Raw genomic sequence first — 20,219 nt, forward strand, 5'->3', positions numbered from 1 at the left:
AACAAATCTACTACCTTGAATGATAGGAATAAATGTATCACGCGCGGGATTTTTTATTTGTTGGTTATATTTCTTGAATATCAGAAGGTTGGGTTTTGTTAACAGCGGATTTGAAATGCCCACAAAGAAATAAATCTAAGGGTTTTAAATCCGGTGATCTCAGAGGCAACTCAACTGCCTCCATTCTGCCAATCAATCCATCCGGAAATCTCTCGTTCCATCACTGCCTGACGGGAAGAAAATAATGAGGTGGAGCACCGTCCTGCTGGAAATGTGACAGATCCTCCTGCAAAAGTTTATTACTTTCTGCATCCATTTAGGTTTCTAGCTCGTGAGTTATAAGACGATCAATAGTCTCTCCAAGCATTTCAAGGTACAGATTGTCAGTCAAGTTTTCTTCCAGAACTAATGGGCCAATAATGGCATTTCCAAGAATACCAGCCCAAACATTAACTTTTTGTGGCTGTTGTGTACGAACTTCCAAAAAATATGCGGAGTTTCGTTCCTCAAATAGCGAGAATTTTGTCTATTAACATTGCCATCGCTGAAACAGATGTTTAACAGAGTATTGCCTCGATAAGACATGATTTCACAAAACTCTATTCTTCTATCATAATCATCCTCGTGGAGCTCTTGAAGAATCTGCATTTCATTAGGATGAAATTTATGCATTTCAAACCTTTTCTTAGTCTCGCGTATCATTCCATTCTGTTTCAATATTGATCGTAAGAAGCTCTGCAGCAAATGTTCCTAAAACTTTGAGCTGCTTCATTTAGTACTTTGGGGTTATATCTTTTTTTATTTGTTACTGAACCAGTTTCGTGAAACTTATTCACCAAATCAAGCACATACCGGTGACTTACATTACAATTTGGATATCTTTCGTTAAAAAGACATGCCGCCCTTCGTGCGCACTTTCCAACTTTTTCATAAATTAAAATCTTTTCAATTCTGTCTTGAAGGATATAAATCATTTTTACACTTTCATACACTTATCAAAGTAATCACTAAACAGCCCAACAGGTACTGAATGTACAATACCGCCACATCGTTCAAATTTGTGAACCAATGTTTTGCCTGAAAATATTTCACAGCAAAAAAAGCAGAAAAAGGACGGCTATCTGTACACTTTCTGCGATGAGGATTGAAAATTCAGCATTTATCAAACACACCTTTACTACCATCTACGTTTTATTTTTAGACTACTTTTTGATGTATATTAATTGGAGCTAATATCTAATGTTAGAATGGCCAGTTCTTACAAGTTCTGGTCAAACCGTGCATCTCAGTATATGTGTACTAATAATTGCTTCTGTTAGTTAAGGACGCTATTTTTCGAAAAATACTCATCAAACAACAAACAAAAACAATAATAAGTCAGGATACCAATGGAAGCAGAATTGAACACGAGTCAAATTGATGGGCCACTTGACCCCCCTTCCCATTCAAAATTGTTACATCTACCCCTTCTAGGGGGTCGAACCACGAAGGGTACAAATACTCCTTTGAAGTGTCTCCCTTGATAATAAAAAACGACCTGTTTTTCCGATTCCTCACATTGTTTACTGGAAGGAAGATAGTACGGGTGGGAAGTTTTCAAATTGACACCATGTATATGAAGGTTTCAGTGAACTAGTTGAACATTCACAAAAAATAACTCAAAAAACTATATATTCAAAACAAAATCGAAATAGAAACTGAAACAAATTAAACATTACTAGAGAATTAATATATTTCATTTTATTTGTGCAAACCCGTTTTCAACATATTCTTGAATCTCAATTACGATTTATTTTTGTTATTTCCAGGGAAATGAAAAATTTTGAATACATATCAATAACAAATTATCACAATCTATATTGTGATAATTTGGGGATCACAATTCCATTGTGATGAATTGACTTTCTCCCCTCTCATACATAATGATTCACTGTCTCGTAGAATGATAATCAATATATGTTTCTTTCTTCTCAGGCACTTTTGATAAATGAGAATTAAACAACATTTCGATGTTAGTATCACTACATCGAAATTCAAATATCATCAAAACGGAGTACAATAGAACGCATGAGAAAACATTAGATTCCCTTAGAATGGGTTCAAGTTGAACAGCAGACAGGGCAAGTAGAACAATATTGAATTTATTCAAGAATATAGTACTTCGGAGAAAATGCTCTTCAGCATTAGCAGAAGGAAGAAAGAAAGTGATTAAGTTCAGGATAATTTCTTCACAAATATCTGTAGATCATCCCGTGGGTTGGACTACCTATCGGGCGCGTCCCCAGGTGGCGGTTAGGGGAACGGCCAGGGTACTAGAGGCCCTGTCGGGAAAGCCAATGTGACCTTACGGACGGGGTCGCCGGACTCCTGGTCAGTGGCAGAAATAAGTAGGGTGAGGGGAACTAAAACTCCCCAAAAGCCTTTGCAAAACTTTCCACCATGAACCAGCCTATCCAAGCTGAGGTGTAAGGAATCGTGCCGACAGCTGAATGGCCGCAGGGTGATATGCGGTTACAAACGATCCCCTTGGGGAACTTATTGTAATCAACCTACCTCTGGTAATACGGGGCTCTGCCAGAGGTGACCAACTCTTCCCTTGCTACTCGTGGAAACACACGAATGAAACAAACAAAAACAGAAACAACAAAAACCAATCATGAAGCTGGACAGAACCTCACCTCACCTCACTCAATCTGAGGCGGTGGCAGGGGATGAACAGAAATGTCAACCCCAATCTACCGCTTGGAATGAGACTGGACATAGCAGTCCAACAGCAAGGGCACTTCCTGCGGCGGGCGCCAAGAGCTCCGCCTTGAATAAAGGCAAGGAACCGGCTGGCCCTGTGCACCTCCACGGAGGGAACCCCAAGAAGGTTGAAGAAGCTGCGCAACGACAGTAATATCGCTGCACATTCCAAAACCTTCACAGAGGCCACCGTGAGACACCCCAAGGTTGCCAAAGAGAGTGTGTGTTCGGCGAGTCTTGGCCTACATTTGCCAATATAAAGGAGATATCCCCTAGTGACCTGTCCACCTTCCTGGAAAGAACAGGATAGACGATGACCTAGAAGGACAACTCCTCGGGAGGATGTACAATGGGTCACATGTGACCTAAGTGCTGTGGGTCTACACTCACCCTCCCAACTCTACAGATACAGAGATATGTAGATCATATATACAAGTTACTTCCAGATGGAAACTGAAAGAAAAAACCCTCTCGAAACAACTGCTTTCACATGAACAATAAATTATATGGAAGAAAAAGCACTTTAGAAACAACTACTTGTGTATGAAAATTGAATTATACGAAAATTACTTTTTTGTATTCAGTTTGTACTCCAAAGATTTATTGGAAAACTGAAACAAATATCATTTTTATGAAGATGGAGAAGTAGAAAGTCAAATTTTTTTTCTAAAAAACTAATCCCTTCTAAAAAATATCATTTATGGTTATATTATGTACCTATAATGAAAACTGATGATCAATTCAGACCTGTATTATTTTTTGAAAAAATTTAAATTACTTGCGTATATAATAGTTTTCAGTATTTAAATTCAATTATATACAAATTGAATACAATCAAGTAACTGTTGCAAAATGAAGTGTATTTGTGAAATTTCTTTTGGCTTTTTCAAAAAGTTCAAGTGACTATTAAAATTCAAATTTTCTAGAAGAGAAACGTACCTGATGCCTCAATATTCAGTGCAACAAACGGAATGTTTATTTCGTACATTATTCTGTATGTCAGTTGATTTGTTGTTGCAACTAGTCTAGTGTAGGTACTCAAATTTCTGTACTAATAGATTTTCTTATCCACACTCACCTTTCTCACTGTAATACTCATGGGTTCAATGTTGATAACTGGCCGTTTTCCAATTTCAACCGCCCTGGAAAGGCATTGTTGAATGTTGAAATCTTCAATTTGACAAGTGAATAAACCCCCATCGTAAATATGCGCAGATTCAATAGCCAGAAGGGCAGTATACTGGTCAGCCACGTGTGGGTCTTTGATGAGTTTTATCCATTTTCGGCTGAAAACACAAAAAGTTTCAGGTGAAACATTTCATATATTTATTCAATGATACCAAATGAAATTTAATGGAAGCAAAGCATCGAGAATAGAATGTGAAATTTGGGTAAACGTTAGTAACTTGAAACAATTTGCCAGAATGTTGCTCGATCCAACAACAAATTGTCAGAAACACCAGCCCATGATACATGGGCTGTGTTTCTGTATAGTAATCGTCTTACAACACTGTGAATATTTGTTCAATGCCAACCTTTCAAGTTTATTGCAGAAACTAAAATGTAATGCGGAACGTAATGAAATGTAGATTACGAAAAAAACTATGGATGTTAACGAAGTAGATGTTCAAAATGTTCACCGTGAACGTCTTGGCAATCTCCTAATCTCAAATAAAACTAATAAAACTCTGTCCTAACATTATTTAACATATCAGGCAAAACCAACTTATTCGCAGTCGTTATTTGTTCTTTCAAGTCATTCTAATCTGAAGGTTTAGTTTTGTACACTTTGCTCTTAACATATCCCCATAAAAAGAAATCTAATGATGAAAGATCAGGTGATCGCGCTGGCCATTCAATCGATCCTGGCCTCTCTATCCACCGATTGGAAAATATATCAAGGTATTGCCGGACGTTAACTTGGTAATGCGGTAGTGCTCCATCCTGCTAAAACTTGAGGATTTTCTGGAACAGGATATGAATTTGCTAAACTTGGAATGACATCATTTTGAAGTAGTGCCAAATAATTATTGTCATTCAAGTTGCCCTCAATGAAAAAGGGCCAATGATATGGTTTCATACCACACGACCAAGCTCGCGAAACTGCTTCTCTATTTTGTTTATTGTTCATTGAGATATGGGCGGTGAATTAGTAAATTTCTCATGAAATATGCGAGCTACTTCCTGTTGTGTTCGGGTTTTATCTACGTAACCAATCATTAGTGAAACTGTTATTTAATGCATTTCCGTTATTCAAACCATTTGTAAGACTTGAAGTTAACGAACTTTAAACTTAAATTAAAATATCGAACAACTGATGTTGTAACATACAAAAAAAGTTGACAGGGCGTTTTAAACTAACGAAATAATAAATTTATTTCATTTGGCTTTTACACGCTGTATAAAAACCTTAACCACTGTACAGAAATGTGATGGAATTGGCAGATACATGATGGAAATCATGAATGAAAATGCATGATGAAGGTATTATATAGTGGAAATCTCACAAGAACTATAGAAGTTCGACCTTAAAATTACTGTTTCGTATATGAAGGTTAAAATCAAGGGCCTGAAGATTTAAAAAATAATCAGTTCATCAAAAGCTCCAAAAACGGAAATCAATCAATAGGATATTGAATATATGATGAAACCGAAATCCGTTGAGAAAATTTGGATTTACCAGGCTGATAACAATTTCAATTATACAGATTATGATTAACGATAGGACAGGGTACAAATTAGATGAAAAAATAGCTACTGAAATTGTGTGTCAAGTGTGTCAAGAAAAAGAATGTTGATGGGAAATATAAGTTTCAAGTAATGGAGCTTACTTACTTCCTGACCAGAACCTTGTTCTTACAAGAAGAGGTTAACGGCAATGAAGAGAAAAAAAATGTAAACATTTCTACGAATATCCCTGACGCAGTCCATAATTATTGTACCAGTTAACCTGCATCATAATAATGGGATCGTCAAGTTGAGAAATGGATGGATATGTCACCATTATCAAGATCAAATTTTTTGTTGGTTCATAATTTTTGTGGCAGTGGTGACATCGCCAGCAGACAATATAGAAACAAAATCCTGCCAAGAAGATCACAATTATCAAATGAATGTAATATTGCTGCACATGACGTAACATACTTTGAACGATACTCTCTAGAACCATATATTTGTTCTAATTTCAAGAATTTTCAACTTGGACGAATTTGATTCCAAAAATTTTCAATGAACAGATCGCCTGCTTCACCTTCAATTTTGTTTATAGGAATTGACTAGAAGTTTTGGTCATCTCCTATTGATGCTAAGGGTTTCAATCATACCTGTAGATGTTACTTAGGTTAACAGAGAAGTGTTGATGCAGCAATTTTGTTCTGGTGTAAAAAATATATTTAATGAATACATTTCACGTCAGAGGGTTCCAATGTTACTTATCAAAAGATTTTTGTTGAAGAAAAAAAAGAAAAACATTTCCTTTCAGATATTGTGAACAGTATCTAATATATTCAAAACTATTTGAGGCACGTTCGGGACAAAGAGAAAATCGATGAAACTCGAATATTACAATTTCAACAGGTATGTCCAGAAAATAACTGGACTGGTTAGTGGCGACAAAATATTCAATATCATCTATCTGGATCACCGATTGAGTATATCTTTCATTACCGAGACTGTAGAAATCACTATACATAATACATATACATAAATAAATTAATTCCTAGTATTCCCTTCCCGTTGTCTGTCCGGATGTATGTTTGGATCTTTGAAACTACGCAACAGATTCTGATGCAGTTTTATTAAATAAATAGAGTGATTCAAGAGGAAAGTTTGTATGTATATAACATGCATAATATAGTAGAAAAACACTGATAATTTCAGAGGTTTCTGATGTGATGTCATGGATAAACACATTTTTTGCGTTTATATTGCAAACGCAGGCTGAACCCTACGAGATAGATAATAAAGTGTATAACAGTATTGTACACCTTGGAAAGGTCAACAAAAAAGTCCGCCATGCAATACGAGGCGATTTTAAGCAAAACAGTATTAATCCAATTAATCCAATCAAGCACTTCAAATACATTGTGCATTGAATATAGATCAATACGGCCCTTCATAGCATGTAATTTAAATGAATATTTTCGAAGATTTACCAAATTTAAAATGCAGAGACATAGCGGTTACGGCGGTACCGGCTTGGGGCCAGCGATGCGTGCCTTTGAATAGCGCGTCGAAGGCATTTCATGATTAATAGCGATAGCATACGTGTATTTGTATATTTTACCCGTACGGAGCCGGGACGGGTCAATAGTCAAAAAATAAACAGAATCAGAATGAAGTGACCATAGTTCTGGAAGAACTATGGTCGTGGATTCCACATGAGAATAACGCTACAAATAATACTGCACTTGCTTGAAGATGATTGACACTGTTTCATGATGAATTTCATTGGTTCGGACTTCCATTGTCTAATATTATATAATATAATTTGAAATCCCTAAAAGATCTAATACAAATTGAAAAGAATAGCTGAAAATAACAATTATATTAGGCAAAAGAATCCTGAAAAGAAATCACAGTGGAATAAAATACAAGTAATAACAATTAAACAAAAAATAAAAAACAAAAAAATCAAGAGATTCCACGACAAGTTACTTCACGACGTGTCGACTATTAGTATCCACAACGTCTTCAGGTGATGACTCGACTGATTTCTTCGAGAAATGACATTCGAGTACATTCACTTATCTCTTCTTTCCTCTTTCCGCTTTACCGGTTTCCGGGAGATGACCGTTTGGCAGGAGTTGCCATTTTTCGCTTGATGATGGATTTCCATATGTTGCATATCTCTACGCTAGCTTGGCTGAATACATTGTTGTAAAACATATATGCGGCTTCTTTGAATTTCCTCCTAAACCAGTGTTCCTCCCTGTGTATGATATCAGCTTGGGATCACTCGATGTTATGTTGATGGGACCAAACATGCTCTGCTATTCATGATTTGCTGATTTTCCCTCGCCGTGTGTGTTTCTTGTGCTCGGCAATGCGAACTTTCAATGGCCTTTTAGTTTCAACGAAATAGCGTTTTCCGCACAATCAGCGTATCCGGTAAATGCAATTTTCGGAATCGCAATCTGCGTTTGGTAGCCTGTTTTTCGTGAGGCTGCTACGGATAGTGTTTCCGGATCTGAAGCAGGTTCTGATGTTGTATACATCATGTATACAATATGTCACTTTTGGTTAAGCATAGCACTTTCATGTTGGAACAACCACCCGCTTACCAGAAATAGCTCCATATGACTTTGTTATGTTCCCAAAAATGCAGGAGATATTCGAAAGAACTAAATTTGATACAGAGGAAGTTTTGAAGGAATCAGTGACGGAAACTATGAAAATGCTTTCAGAAATAAATTTGAAAGATAGTTCTGAACAGTAGAAAATTCAAATGGAAAAGTGTGGATATAGTGGATGGGGTTTATAAAATGTGTAAGGTGTAAATTGTAAAGAAAAAAATCAGAAAGTTATACAATGAATCTAGCCATACCACGTATTAACATTTTTCGCATTCAGATACAGAACAAAAATTAAGTTGAAACTATTTTTGACCTACGTGTATTGTGTATTCATTTCATTGTGCCTATATAATTTTTGACATGATCCGAAAAATTTCACTTAAGCCATATTATATGATCATTCATTTCCATATGTTTTGGCATATTTTTTCATCAGACCTTCAAAACCATTTTAACTACAGTAGACTTGCACTTCTCGAGTAAACCTCATTACTCACTAAATGCGGAGTAGCGAAAAATAGTTAACGGGAAGTCAACAACGTAATTACCTGGTCGAAGTCACGTTGATGGGAATTCCATCCTTAAACCAACGAAAACTCATCGTAGGAGATCCTCTCGCCACGCAACTCAGTATGAACTCGTCGTTCTCCCTTATTATCCCTTCTTGATTTATTGCCAAGCTCTGAAACAATAAAGTGTAATGAATGGGATGCTCGAGACGAATATACGCGGAGTTTTTGGATGCTGGTATGCTAATGGAAAAAAGATCATGCATTGTTTTTCAGCTGGTATTCCAAGTGATTTACTGTTAGTATATTGCGGAGACCAATTCCCTTCAGCTACTGAAATCACTATTGAACATTATCGACGAAATTACGAAGTGATGTCTGTGTACATTTTGGGAATTTTTAATGTATTTGTGAATTTGTCAGTTGAATTTGTTTCGAACGAATTGTTTGACCAAATTAATTGTTCAAATTGCTCTTGGCTGATTTCATTCTCCACTACTCGTGAGAGAATCGGCACAAAGGAGCTATTGTATTGCGAAACACGTGTTGCGTTTTACTACTATTACTGTCAACTATTCATTAATAACTTTGAAATTCCTATGAACAGGATTCACAAAGATGCCAGTTATGTGATCCACAGAAGAATCAAACCAGAGATATCCATGATAAAAAAGGCTCTCAAAGACGGTCCATTGTGAAGCTTACTTTCGACATCGACCTTCAAATGGGATTTCTCTCATCTCTGTCTCTGCATGTTTTAGGCAACTAGTCAGTTGAAATCGAAGATTTATAACAGAACATTCGTGATCGAGCATGAGATAGTGATTATTATCATCATTATAGGTATAATTTTTATATTTTACATATACAGTTTTAGTACCCTGTGTGAGGATGGATACACCTAAGTAACTAAATTACTTGAGTTGCTCTTTCCATCTACCACTCAGGGTATTCAATTATATGTTATTAACTATCATATATATCATATATACATATATTTCGATTAATTATTGTGAATATTGTGTCAACGTGAAGAAATTAAGCGGCCTGGTTTTGAAGATCGTCCCCAGAGATTTCAAATTGTGCAGTTTCTAGCGCGTTTTAATTATCTCGGTCTGTGCCAGTGTAGTTATAACAGTGCCATCGTTCACCTGCATTGAAAGTAAGCCTGAAAACAAGCTTTTAGTGCAGTTTTGGAGCCATTCAGTGCAACAATAACCTCAAAAATATATTGTTGTTTGTATTCCGATAAGGAATATTTTGGCGAATGCTCCGGTACAGGCCGGGAGGTAACAACTGAATATCCGGGATTTTTCTACAAGGAAATTCTACTTGTTAGCTGCTTAACGTTTCACTGGGGGTGTACTCCTTACCATAATCGCATCCCCTGGAAATCTGGTGAGTTTACTAAGCAGCGCAAGAAATACCAGGTCGTCAAGAGGTTATTAATTGGAATCCAAATATGAAGAAAACGGTTGGAATAAATCAAATAACGCCGGTTTCTTCAAGACAAACAACTTTGAGAACCTCCACGTCGGCAAAGACTACTCCTGACCAACATTCATCAGTTAGGGCGAACTCAGGAGGGAAGCTTCCCCGCAGCTCCGGGAGCAAAACAACACCGGGTTCCGGCCCGGATTCGCTCAGGAGTGAGCAAAGTACGAAGAAAACTGTTACCGTGACCCAAACCGGTGGACAGGGCTCACTCCGCGCACCACTGGAGCCACACCAGTGTGACAAGCGTGGTCAAATAAGTGGCTCACAGCGAGCGTTACTGCGCCACAAGCAAACTTGTGGAATTAGAGACAGGCAGCACTGCATGCACTGTGGAAAATTTTACGAAACTTTCGGGGACGTCAGATTACACGAGAGAAGAGCTTACCCTGAGAAATACCATCAGGAGTTGCAGATACGGATCCCTGAGGAAGAGTCAGCTGTGATGAGACGCCTGGCCGCTATTGAAGCAACCACACCGCCAGGCCGCCCATTTATATCATACATGGAAAGTGCAACGAAGCTGACAAAAGATCAGATCCGCCATAAGTGTTGCAAACCCTTGTACGCCACGCTATTGGCCGAAGTCAGGGATAGTGCGAGGAGGAATTCTTTAACTGGTCTCCTTGCCGGAAACCGCAACTCCTGGAATGATAAAGCCAATACATCAACGGGTCAAGTGGATGCAGTGCCGACCCCGACGACATTAGAAGAAGCCAGGAGAACAACGGATGAACTTGGCGCAGTGGAACATGACAAAGAGGGAGAGCTTCTACATCATATCTCCCTAACGGACGTCACAACTGGTCCGGAACATTTTGACGGAAATGTTACATCGGGTGCCGAAGAAATCGAGTTGGAAACAACTACTTACGCCACCCCAACAGCTTCAGCATTGCTGGATGACGGCTAGCGATGGCTTGCTGTTTCAGACTCCTGTCGCAGATAGCCCTGTACAGGCGCCTTCGCCATTATTAATAACATCGAAGAGGCCGGTGATGCACACTTCCCAAGTTGCCGGCCCTTCAAACATGGAATTGGTTGGCACTTTGCCTCCTACCACTAGCAAGGGATCTGCAGGGACCCCCCCCCTTGCGGACCAGAGCCGGAATCAAGAAAGAGACCTAGGTCAGTCATAACTCCGTCGCCACCGGAGGTTTCAAGAGGCCAGGAGGCCCCGAATTGAGAGGTCCACAATGGTGACAGCCTCTAGTAAGCTCACTGATGATACAGTAACAACTGAGTTCAGACCGATGTTAGCTGAAAGCACTTTCAACGTGATGCGACTCTCTTCGAGAGTATATACAAATTCGTTGAATATTGGGAATGAAGAAGAGCATGCTGAACATTCTTTATGTTTGTTTCTTATGCTAACTGGCAGAAGATTCAATAATTTGGGACCATAATGGAAAATACATCCCTATGTGTGACTTTTATTAAATGCTGGTATGTTTACTGATGAACTAGTAACGAATCTTGTTTGTTTTTCTTTGTTTGTTGATTGAAGTGTGAATTTATTTGTGTACACCCACGTTAAACAATGGTGGATATGGAGTTCTCTCGTTTTCAGTAATTGCGTTTCCTCACACATACATTCGTTAAAGTTTATGTTTTTTCAATAATATTTTCAAGATTGTATCCTGAGATATCTGGAGGATATTGAGGGAATTGTTAAAAGTACCACCCCAGGCAGCAATACAATATCTTATTACAGATTCTGCTAGAGTGTATTCTGCTGCTATATGATGATTACATTGTTGTACTCCAGAATATTTCACAACTCATAGAATTTTTCAGTTGAAAGTCTGAGCCATTTCACAACATAATTTATGTGGTCATCCCATCTCATATGCCGATCCACAATAACTCCCAGATACTAAATCATTTTCGTTCTTTCTATAACAGCACAATTGCAGTTTGTTGTATTAGTACAGTCTCCGTCATGTATATGGATTATGTTATTTCTTTGTTGATCGGGTGAATGTGATAAATTTAGTTTTTTTCATATTCTGACTCAGAAGGTGGTGATCAAGACATATCTGGATATCTCTGATTTCTCAAATGCCTCCTTCCAACTACTACCTGTGAATATGAGTGCTGTGTCGTCCGCATATGATATGAGATGACCCCCCAAATTGTTGATGGAACATATACTATTGATGTAAATAAGAAATAGTAGTAGTAGTGATGTTTCGACCCTTTATGAGTCTCATCAGCAGGGCAAGGTGAACCACAAATGATTCGTTGGACTGCAAAGTTATGAGTTTGCTCATTTGTAATTGGCCTTGAAGGTAGTCACTTATGAATCTGGTTACTTGTGATTGGTTCAAACTTGTGAGTTATGGATCATTCAAATCATTCAAAGACGACACAAGCAGTACCGGGAAATCGTTAAGGCGCTCTAAGGGCGGTGCCTATGCGAAAGTAGTGATTCACATTGGATTTGAATCGCTGAAGATTGAATCCATATAGAAAAACGTTCTCAGGAAGTTTATTCCATATGAATGCAGTTCCCCAAATGAAAGAGTTCTTGAACAGTAAAGTTCGAGGTGTACTGAGTTTACTTCAAAACGATGAGCAGCCACAGTCCGTCGCGTATTTCTGATTTGTAACGCTCTTGGTGGAATCAAATGTGCCAAGTCACATGAACACTTCCTGTGAAAGTATTTATAGAAGAGCGACAAGTCTCCAACCTTCCTTCGATGTGATGTTCGCGTCTCCAATCAGGCGGATGGTTCTTTTCTGGACGGAATCCAGCAGCTTCAGGGGAACAATACTCCAAAGAAGGTCTTATCTGTGTTTTATAAAGCATCAAAATTAGCTGAAGTGTGTACAGTTTTCTCGTTCTGAACAGTGTTCCAAGTTTCTGAGAAGCGGCTTTTGCAATTCCAGCGACATGATTGTGCCAAAACATATTGGTGTCCATTTTAAACCCCAACAATCTTATCAAAGCAGAAAATGGAATTGTCGGACCTGACATTATTGTATCCCGTTTGGAGACATTTATCTTAACGATGCTAGCTTTATAGGAATGCTTTCGGAATTTACGTACGTCAATCATGCGTCTAAAGAATTTGATATAATTATTGCCTTCGTTATTCATCATCGACCCGTAACACTGAAGATAAAAACTTAAGGAGAGTAATTCAAGCTATACAAACTTTTCAAAAGAAACCCTTGTGAAAGTACCCTCGCTATTAAGAAACAGTTGGGAAATTCATTTTCAGAAAGTTGTTGGGAAAATATGTCTCAAAAGGACTTGCAGGCATATAATTCACGAAAGAACTGGAGCACAAAGCAAATTAAGAAGTTGAATATTTTGTTTGAAGTTCAATTAATATTAAATTCACTGGTCCGTTTCATTAACAAAAGTATTCAATGATGTCATCTTCACTGAGCCGTTGAAGTTTCAAACCTGTTTTTCCGTGAGATGCATCTTTTCAATATTCAGTAAAGTGTGGCGTGATGGTACTTAACGAATTTATATACTAATGGAAGAGTTGATGCATGAGGAAAATAATGAACAATTAGGATAAAAGTATATTCGGAACGTCTACAATGCCCTTCCTTGAGAATGAAGTCAAGATGCACATAATGCAATTTACATTCTGTTTTCCTTTAATGGATTATGGGAAGAAAAATCGACATTTTTCGTGAGAACCTGAAGCCGAAAAATAAATGACAAGGAACACTTTTCCGTAACAGTATTGAAAACATAACGTTATGATAAATATGGACTGGCCATTGAAAAGATAACATTGACTCCAACAACTGAAAAAGATGGAGAAATCCACGTCCTGGCATTTACGTCACTCATACACTTGACAACGTCACGATGTTTTACGTGTTGCATATATCCATTTGGAAATTTTGGGATTTGATTCATCACATATGCTGTGACGCAGTGGTCAAGACGATCTGTGATCTGAAGGTAGAATGATATGTAGAAGTGAGGTCATGCCTAGTCCATATATTATCAAGTCTATGGTTGAAAAAAGTAGAGTAGAGCATTTTCAAAATCTCTGAATAATGATAAACTAGCTAATACGAAGTTTCAACTGAAAAATACGATAGAAATGAATTCCTAACTTTCCCTGATGAGCTGAACATTCGCTTTATAGTGGAATTGTTCTTGGAAATGGGCGCTGATGAAGTAGGGATGATTTTTTCGGTGCATAACATATGTTAAGTTATCTTATATAGTTTTGTGGTTCAATCTTTACAAAAAATATACATCATTTCTGGCGCCTCGGGGCTACTTTATTGATTCCACTGGCGCATTTGCTTTTTCAGCTGCAGGAAAACCCGGAGAAACCTGCAGCACCCAGCAGGTTAGGACTTCATCCTCTAGTTTCTCTAAAAGTTTATTACAATGTGGCGCAGTCGGAAAACAAAATACTTCAGATCAATTATAATGAAAGCAGTGGAGTTAAGGGGGACCTGGAAGCCAAAGTAGTTATTGGCAGAGAAGCACTCGACTATATGATGTCAAAATGGCTGTCATTGGTGACAGACAATTCCAAAATTATTAAAATCAACCCATTTAACACTAAACATGATAACCCAAATACATGGATAAAACAATATGAATTCATGGCCGTGTCAAACAAATGGACTACAGAAGATCAGAAAATACATCATTTGAGATTCAACTTATCCGGTATTTCTCGTATATGAACAAAAGTTCAGTGAATCCCGATCATTTTCTTGGGGGGAATGGAAAAATTCTTTCATGGTGACGTTTGATGAAGATAACATAACGAAATGTGATAGAGCTCTGAATTTTTTCAAAATCGCTGTGTGTCCACAAAACGAAAATTTACCCGGTTGTTATACTGAGCAGAAAATTCTCTCTCTGAAAATTCCGTTATTTCCCTATTGATATTAGGGTTTCCCTACTACACAAGGAAACCAATATGTCATAAAGACATAAAATCAAGAATTGAGTTACTTCAACTCGTTCCTTTGGATAACAAACGTAAAAAAAACTGTGCCAAAATATTTGGATGAGTTAGAAAACATCTAATTGTAGATAATAAAAAAATCAAACGGAAGGAAGAATGAAATTGTGATTGTGGACAGTGAGTAACTCAATTTCAAAGTATTTTTATCATTTTCATTTCAATTTTTGTATTATTTCTTTCACATTGCATCTTTTGATAAATCAGATGATCAATTTTATTGATTCTAGTTTGAATTAACATTTTATCCCTATTTGATTACATATTGTTTGATGTGAATGCTCATAATTCGATTGAAAATACAATTGTGAACACTGAAGGATATAAAAAAAAAAGAAATCGGAAAAAACCGAGGAAAATATCTGTGACCTTGATTTTTAATATGATTTGATTGGAACATTATTGTGAAGTTGTTTTATGAATAATCGTGTTTCAACAAAATCTGTATGAGCTAAGTACAAAATAGATCAATAAGGACGAACATTATCATCATAGGTTAGGGAAACATACAAATTATTCATGTGAGAATCCCAAAAACATTTTTCATGTGTCAAACAATTGAAACTCTCCTACATTCTTATTATTCTGTACACAAATATTAGAAATTAGTTTTTAGTAAGTTTTAAAGAGTTCAGAAGATTCGAATAATGAGCCAGTTGATATACATATGTATTGAGTTAAAATATATTTTTCGACTCGAAATCAGAAAAAAAATGTTATTGTGAATTGAATTATGGAATAATTGAATAATTCGTAAAATACATATGCAACATACTTGATCTTTTCTGATGTTCATTTTTTAGCAATGGCAGAGCTGAGTTTTACAACTTGAAATACTCATGCACTGTTGAATATTCTTTAACATTTTGTCAGTGAATAACTAATAGTTATGACCAATTTATAATAAAATATTTATGTGAGTTTTGAATAATAGTATTTTTGATGCTACTTCATTTGAAAAAGAAAAAAAAAATTTCACAACGAAGACATTAGTTATATTTCTTTTGAAGAAATTATTGGTAGTTATAAGCAAAAAACATGTGAACCACCAGTAATTCTTCTAATTCGAGAAAAATTGTATTCAATTGATAGGCATACATATCTTTAAAAAATGTTATACTTCTACTAGTACCTTGAGGTGGATAGATTTCCATGTCGAGTGAAATTTTATATCGATACTCTTCCATATTGTGGATGGTATCTACTTCAATTCCATACGAATGTTTGGGGTACAAACTAAATGGAAAAAAGCATTTGTTTATAATTCAATATTCGTGTTAAAATAATTGTTTCAAAAAGGCTTTTTCTTTCAGTTTTGTTCTTGAAAAAGACTTCTATGTAAGGTCTAAATATATTTGTGTAGAGTTTATTTTGAACTTTATTGCCTTACATTTTCTCTGGAATTTTCCCACATTTTTTGTGTCAAGGTGGAGAAGTAGAAAGCAAAAAGACAATTTGTTCAATCTTCATATTGAAAAGTGCCTTTTTTGGCAATTTACTGCCAGCTAACAGGCTGGAAGTACTATGGAATTACAACTGAATATCATTTGAAGAAACTTTACTATTTTTGTCTGTTTCAACAGTTGAATAACATAAATTCATCGAAACTCAAAAAATTCAATAGTGACTTCGATTCACGAACATTGAAGTTAGTCAATAACAAAAACATAAAATATTTTCCAATCGCCAATCATGGTTTAAATCCATTTTTATTCAGCCAGTCTTGCTTTCGAATTAAACAAATTGAAAATGTTTCCACCATTTAAAATCCAGTAACATACATCACTTCCAATTGTTACAAACTCTCAAACTCACGTTTCACAAACAAACGGGTAAATATATTTCTCTTTCATCTTTCATTCGGTGTCTGGACAAGACATAAATACAGTTGACATCACAACGACGTATTCACTTACCTCAAGGGACAGCAAAGACCTCAAAGTGGTATCTTTTTCTGAAATTGTTATATTGCCGACATATCCCCTGTCTGCCCATTTATTCAAGATCGATCTCAGACGTCTCTCTTCCTTCTTTGAACTGTACACGTGGAATGTTACATCGGCTCCAGATCGAAAGTGTCTGAAACAACAGGAAAACGTTTTATCGCTTAAATATTAATAGTGAATGAATTTTGGCAAAGTGTAGGTTCCTCTGCAGGAATATATGCGATATTATTTATCACAGAAAGCTATTCTGAGACACAATGTGCTCCGAAGAGAACGACTGTGAGATGAAACTATTTGAAATGTTTATAGGGAGGAATCAGTTTCAGTTATTCATTACATCACTTTTGAATATCACTGGAGTTTTATTCCAACACCACCAATCGTTATTTTTTTATACCGCGACACGTGTTTCAATAACCAAGTGATTGGTTTGGTGTTAGGATAGGTGATAGGATAGGATATAAAAATGAAGACGTGCTAACTGTTCGGCAGAGTTATTTAGAATGACGCATAAATATTGGATAGTTCCATCCCATCTATAGATTTTTGCTTTCACATACTGCCTTTTGTGAAAAGTCTAGGGCCTAACACACAGATGAAGCTAGTCTCATCCATCGCTTTTTCAATTAGTACTAACCTTTAAGAAAAATTTGTTGAAATTTCTACTGATGAGTTTGTGAGATATTGTGCTAAGTGTGATTCTGCTTTTGTTATTTTCAAAACAATGGATCAAAAACAATTTCGTGTTATAATATTACACTGTTTCTTGGTGGAAAAAAATACCGTTCAAGCGAAGCAATGGCTTGAAAAGTGTTATAAGGACTTCGCTTCATCAGAAACAACAATCAAATTTTGGTTTGCTGACTTCAAACGGGGTCGTAGAGACACAGATGATGCAGAACGGAGTAACACCAGAAAACACAAAAAACATCCACAAAATCATTTTGAATGATCGAAAAGTGAAGTTGCGTGAGTTTGCTGATATTGTAAAGATATCAGTAGAAAGTGTTAGCTTTATATTGCATGAGCATTTGACTATGAAAAAGCTCTGTTCGAAGTGGGGGCCGCGCGAGCTCACTGTTGACCAAAAACAAGAACGTCTTGATGATTGTGAGCAGTGTTTGGCCATGTTTAAACAACACATCTGAATTTTTGCGTCAATATGTGACAATGGATGAAACATGGATCTATCACTTCACTCCGGAATCAAAACGATCGTCATCTGAGTGGAGAACAACTGGTGAACCTTGTCCAGAGTGCTCGAAAGCACAACAATCGGCTGGAAAGGTTACGGTCTCGGTATTTTGGGATGTGCCTGGTGTAATATTCATCGACTATCTTGAAAAGGGAAATACCATCGACAGTGAATATTATAAATCATCATTGGAGCGTTTGAAGGGCAAAATTGCAAAGAATCGACTGCATATGGCAAAAAAAATTTTCTTCAAGACAACGCATCGTGTAATAAATCAATGGAAAGATGCAGAATTGCAAGAATTGGGCTTCGAATTGTTCCGCATCCACCGTATTCTCTAGGTCTGACCTCCAGCGACTTCTTTCTGTTCGCAGACCTCAAAAAAATGCTCAATGGTAAAAAATTTCGCTGTAATTAAGAAGTTATTGTCAAAGCTGGAGCCTATTTTGAAGCAAAAGATGAATCGTTCAACAAAAGTGGTATTGAAATGTAAGAACTGCGCTGGAATGATTCTGTAGCTCTCGATGGAGATTACGTTGATGAATAAGGCCAATTTTGATGAGAAAATCGGGAATTTTCAGTCCATGTGTTTAAAACGTATGTATCTCTCTTTGATACAGTCTTCACGAGTTGGAGCTGTTGCTAGTTAACAATCTTTCTCTCATACGAAAGTTTCATACATGCTTCAATGAGTTTGTTGGGGGTTGAAATGGACACCAATATGTCTTGGCACAATCATGTCGCTGAATTGGCAAAGGCTGCTTCTCAAAAGCTTGGAGCTTTTGAGAAAACTGTACACACATCAGCGACTTTTGATGCTTCATAAAGTTCAGATCAGACCTTTTTTGGAGTATTGTTCTCATGCATGGAGCTCTGCCCCCGAACATACCCTGAAGTTGATGCATTCCATCCAGAAAAGGAAAATCCGCCTGATTGGAGACGTGAACATCACATGCAACCTTGATAGCCTGCAACATCGAAGAAAGGTTGGAGATTTGTCTTTCTTTTATAGATACTTTCACGGGAAGTGTTCAAGTGACATGGCACATTTGATTCTACCAAGAGCAGTACATATCAGAAATAAGCGACGAACTGTGGCTGCTGATCATTTTGAGGTTCAACTGCGTTAATTTATTTATTTATTTACATCCAACAGGCCAAGGCCCAATAAAAGGAGTATACAATAATAGAGCAGGTAACTAGTTCTAGATAAATGTGAACATTTTGATATTCAGCTAGGAACTAATCTATATAAACTATTTCTAAATTGATTCAGGGTAGAAAAAATAAATCTATAGAGTGTTTATTGACAGTTTTGGCACATAGAGGTTAACGGGCTGTAGAAATGGTGCTGAGAATTGGGTACGTTAATGCGGAATGTGATATTTGCTCTGGACGTATATTGAGGTACATTAAAATTAATTTGGGACAGTTGACTTGGTGAGTCAATGGGACCATTGACCAGTTTATAGATGAAAATGAGATATGCAATTTCTCATCTTTTTCTCAATGTTACAAAATAAATTCAGTGAGAAGGCAAGTGTATTCATAATTTCTAATCGGATAGTTTCCATGTTTCTTATAATACGCAAATTTGAGAATTTTTACCTGAACACCTTCCAGCATCAATGTATTTTATTTGATTAGGATTCCAGACAGAACTACAGTACTCTAGTTTACTACGTACCAAACTATAGTAAACTGAACGAATACATTCAAATGATCTAAACTCTTTGCAGTTTCTTATAACAAATTCCAGCGACTTAAAATTTCTCTGAACAATATTTTCAATTAAATGTGAATTTATTGTCGAATAAGATTCCTAAGTCGAGAGTATCATTAACTCTTGGTAAGTCGATATTATCAATTGTATAATTGAACTGGTATGAATTTAATATACGAGCATAAGTCATAATTTTACACTTTTCAACATTTAGAAAGAGTTTATTCTCACAACACCACTTTTGGAGTGAATTCAAATCCCTCTGAAGCAACATACAATCAGACGAATCCCGTATTTCTCTGAAAGGCTTTGAATCCCTGACTGTGGGAAAATACATCCAATTTTTCACCTT

At 36.7% G+C, this 20,219-nt stretch overlaps 1 protein-coding gene across 1 annotated transcript in view; it reads right to left on the reverse strand.

Annotated features, from left to right (window-relative positions):
- Nucleotides 1–20,219, reverse strand: part of LOC111512485 (uncharacterized) — a 149,746-nt gene that overhangs the window by 47,498 nt on the left and 82,029 nt on the right. The window contains exons 6-8 of the mRNA XM_074170868.1: nucleotides 16,920–17,082; nucleotides 8,588–8,721; nucleotides 3,824–4,031 (exon numbers count right to left, since the gene is read on the reverse strand). Of these exons, the coding sequence (XP_074026969.1) occupies nucleotides 3,824–4,031; nucleotides 8,588–8,721; nucleotides 16,920–17,082 (505 nt within the window). The remainder of the gene's footprint in view (nucleotides 1–3,823; nucleotides 4,032–8,587; nucleotides 8,722–16,919; nucleotides 17,083–20,219) is intronic.

Source organism: Leptinotarsa decemlineata, unplaced genomic scaffold (genome assembly GCF_025532065.1).
Source record: "Leptinotarsa decemlineata unplaced genomic scaffold, Ldec_3_MD MMD2_tig00000008_RagTag_RagTag, whole genome shotgun sequence".
Classification (NCBI taxonomy): Eukaryota; Metazoa; Arthropoda; class Insecta; order Coleoptera; family Chrysomelidae; genus Leptinotarsa; species Leptinotarsa decemlineata.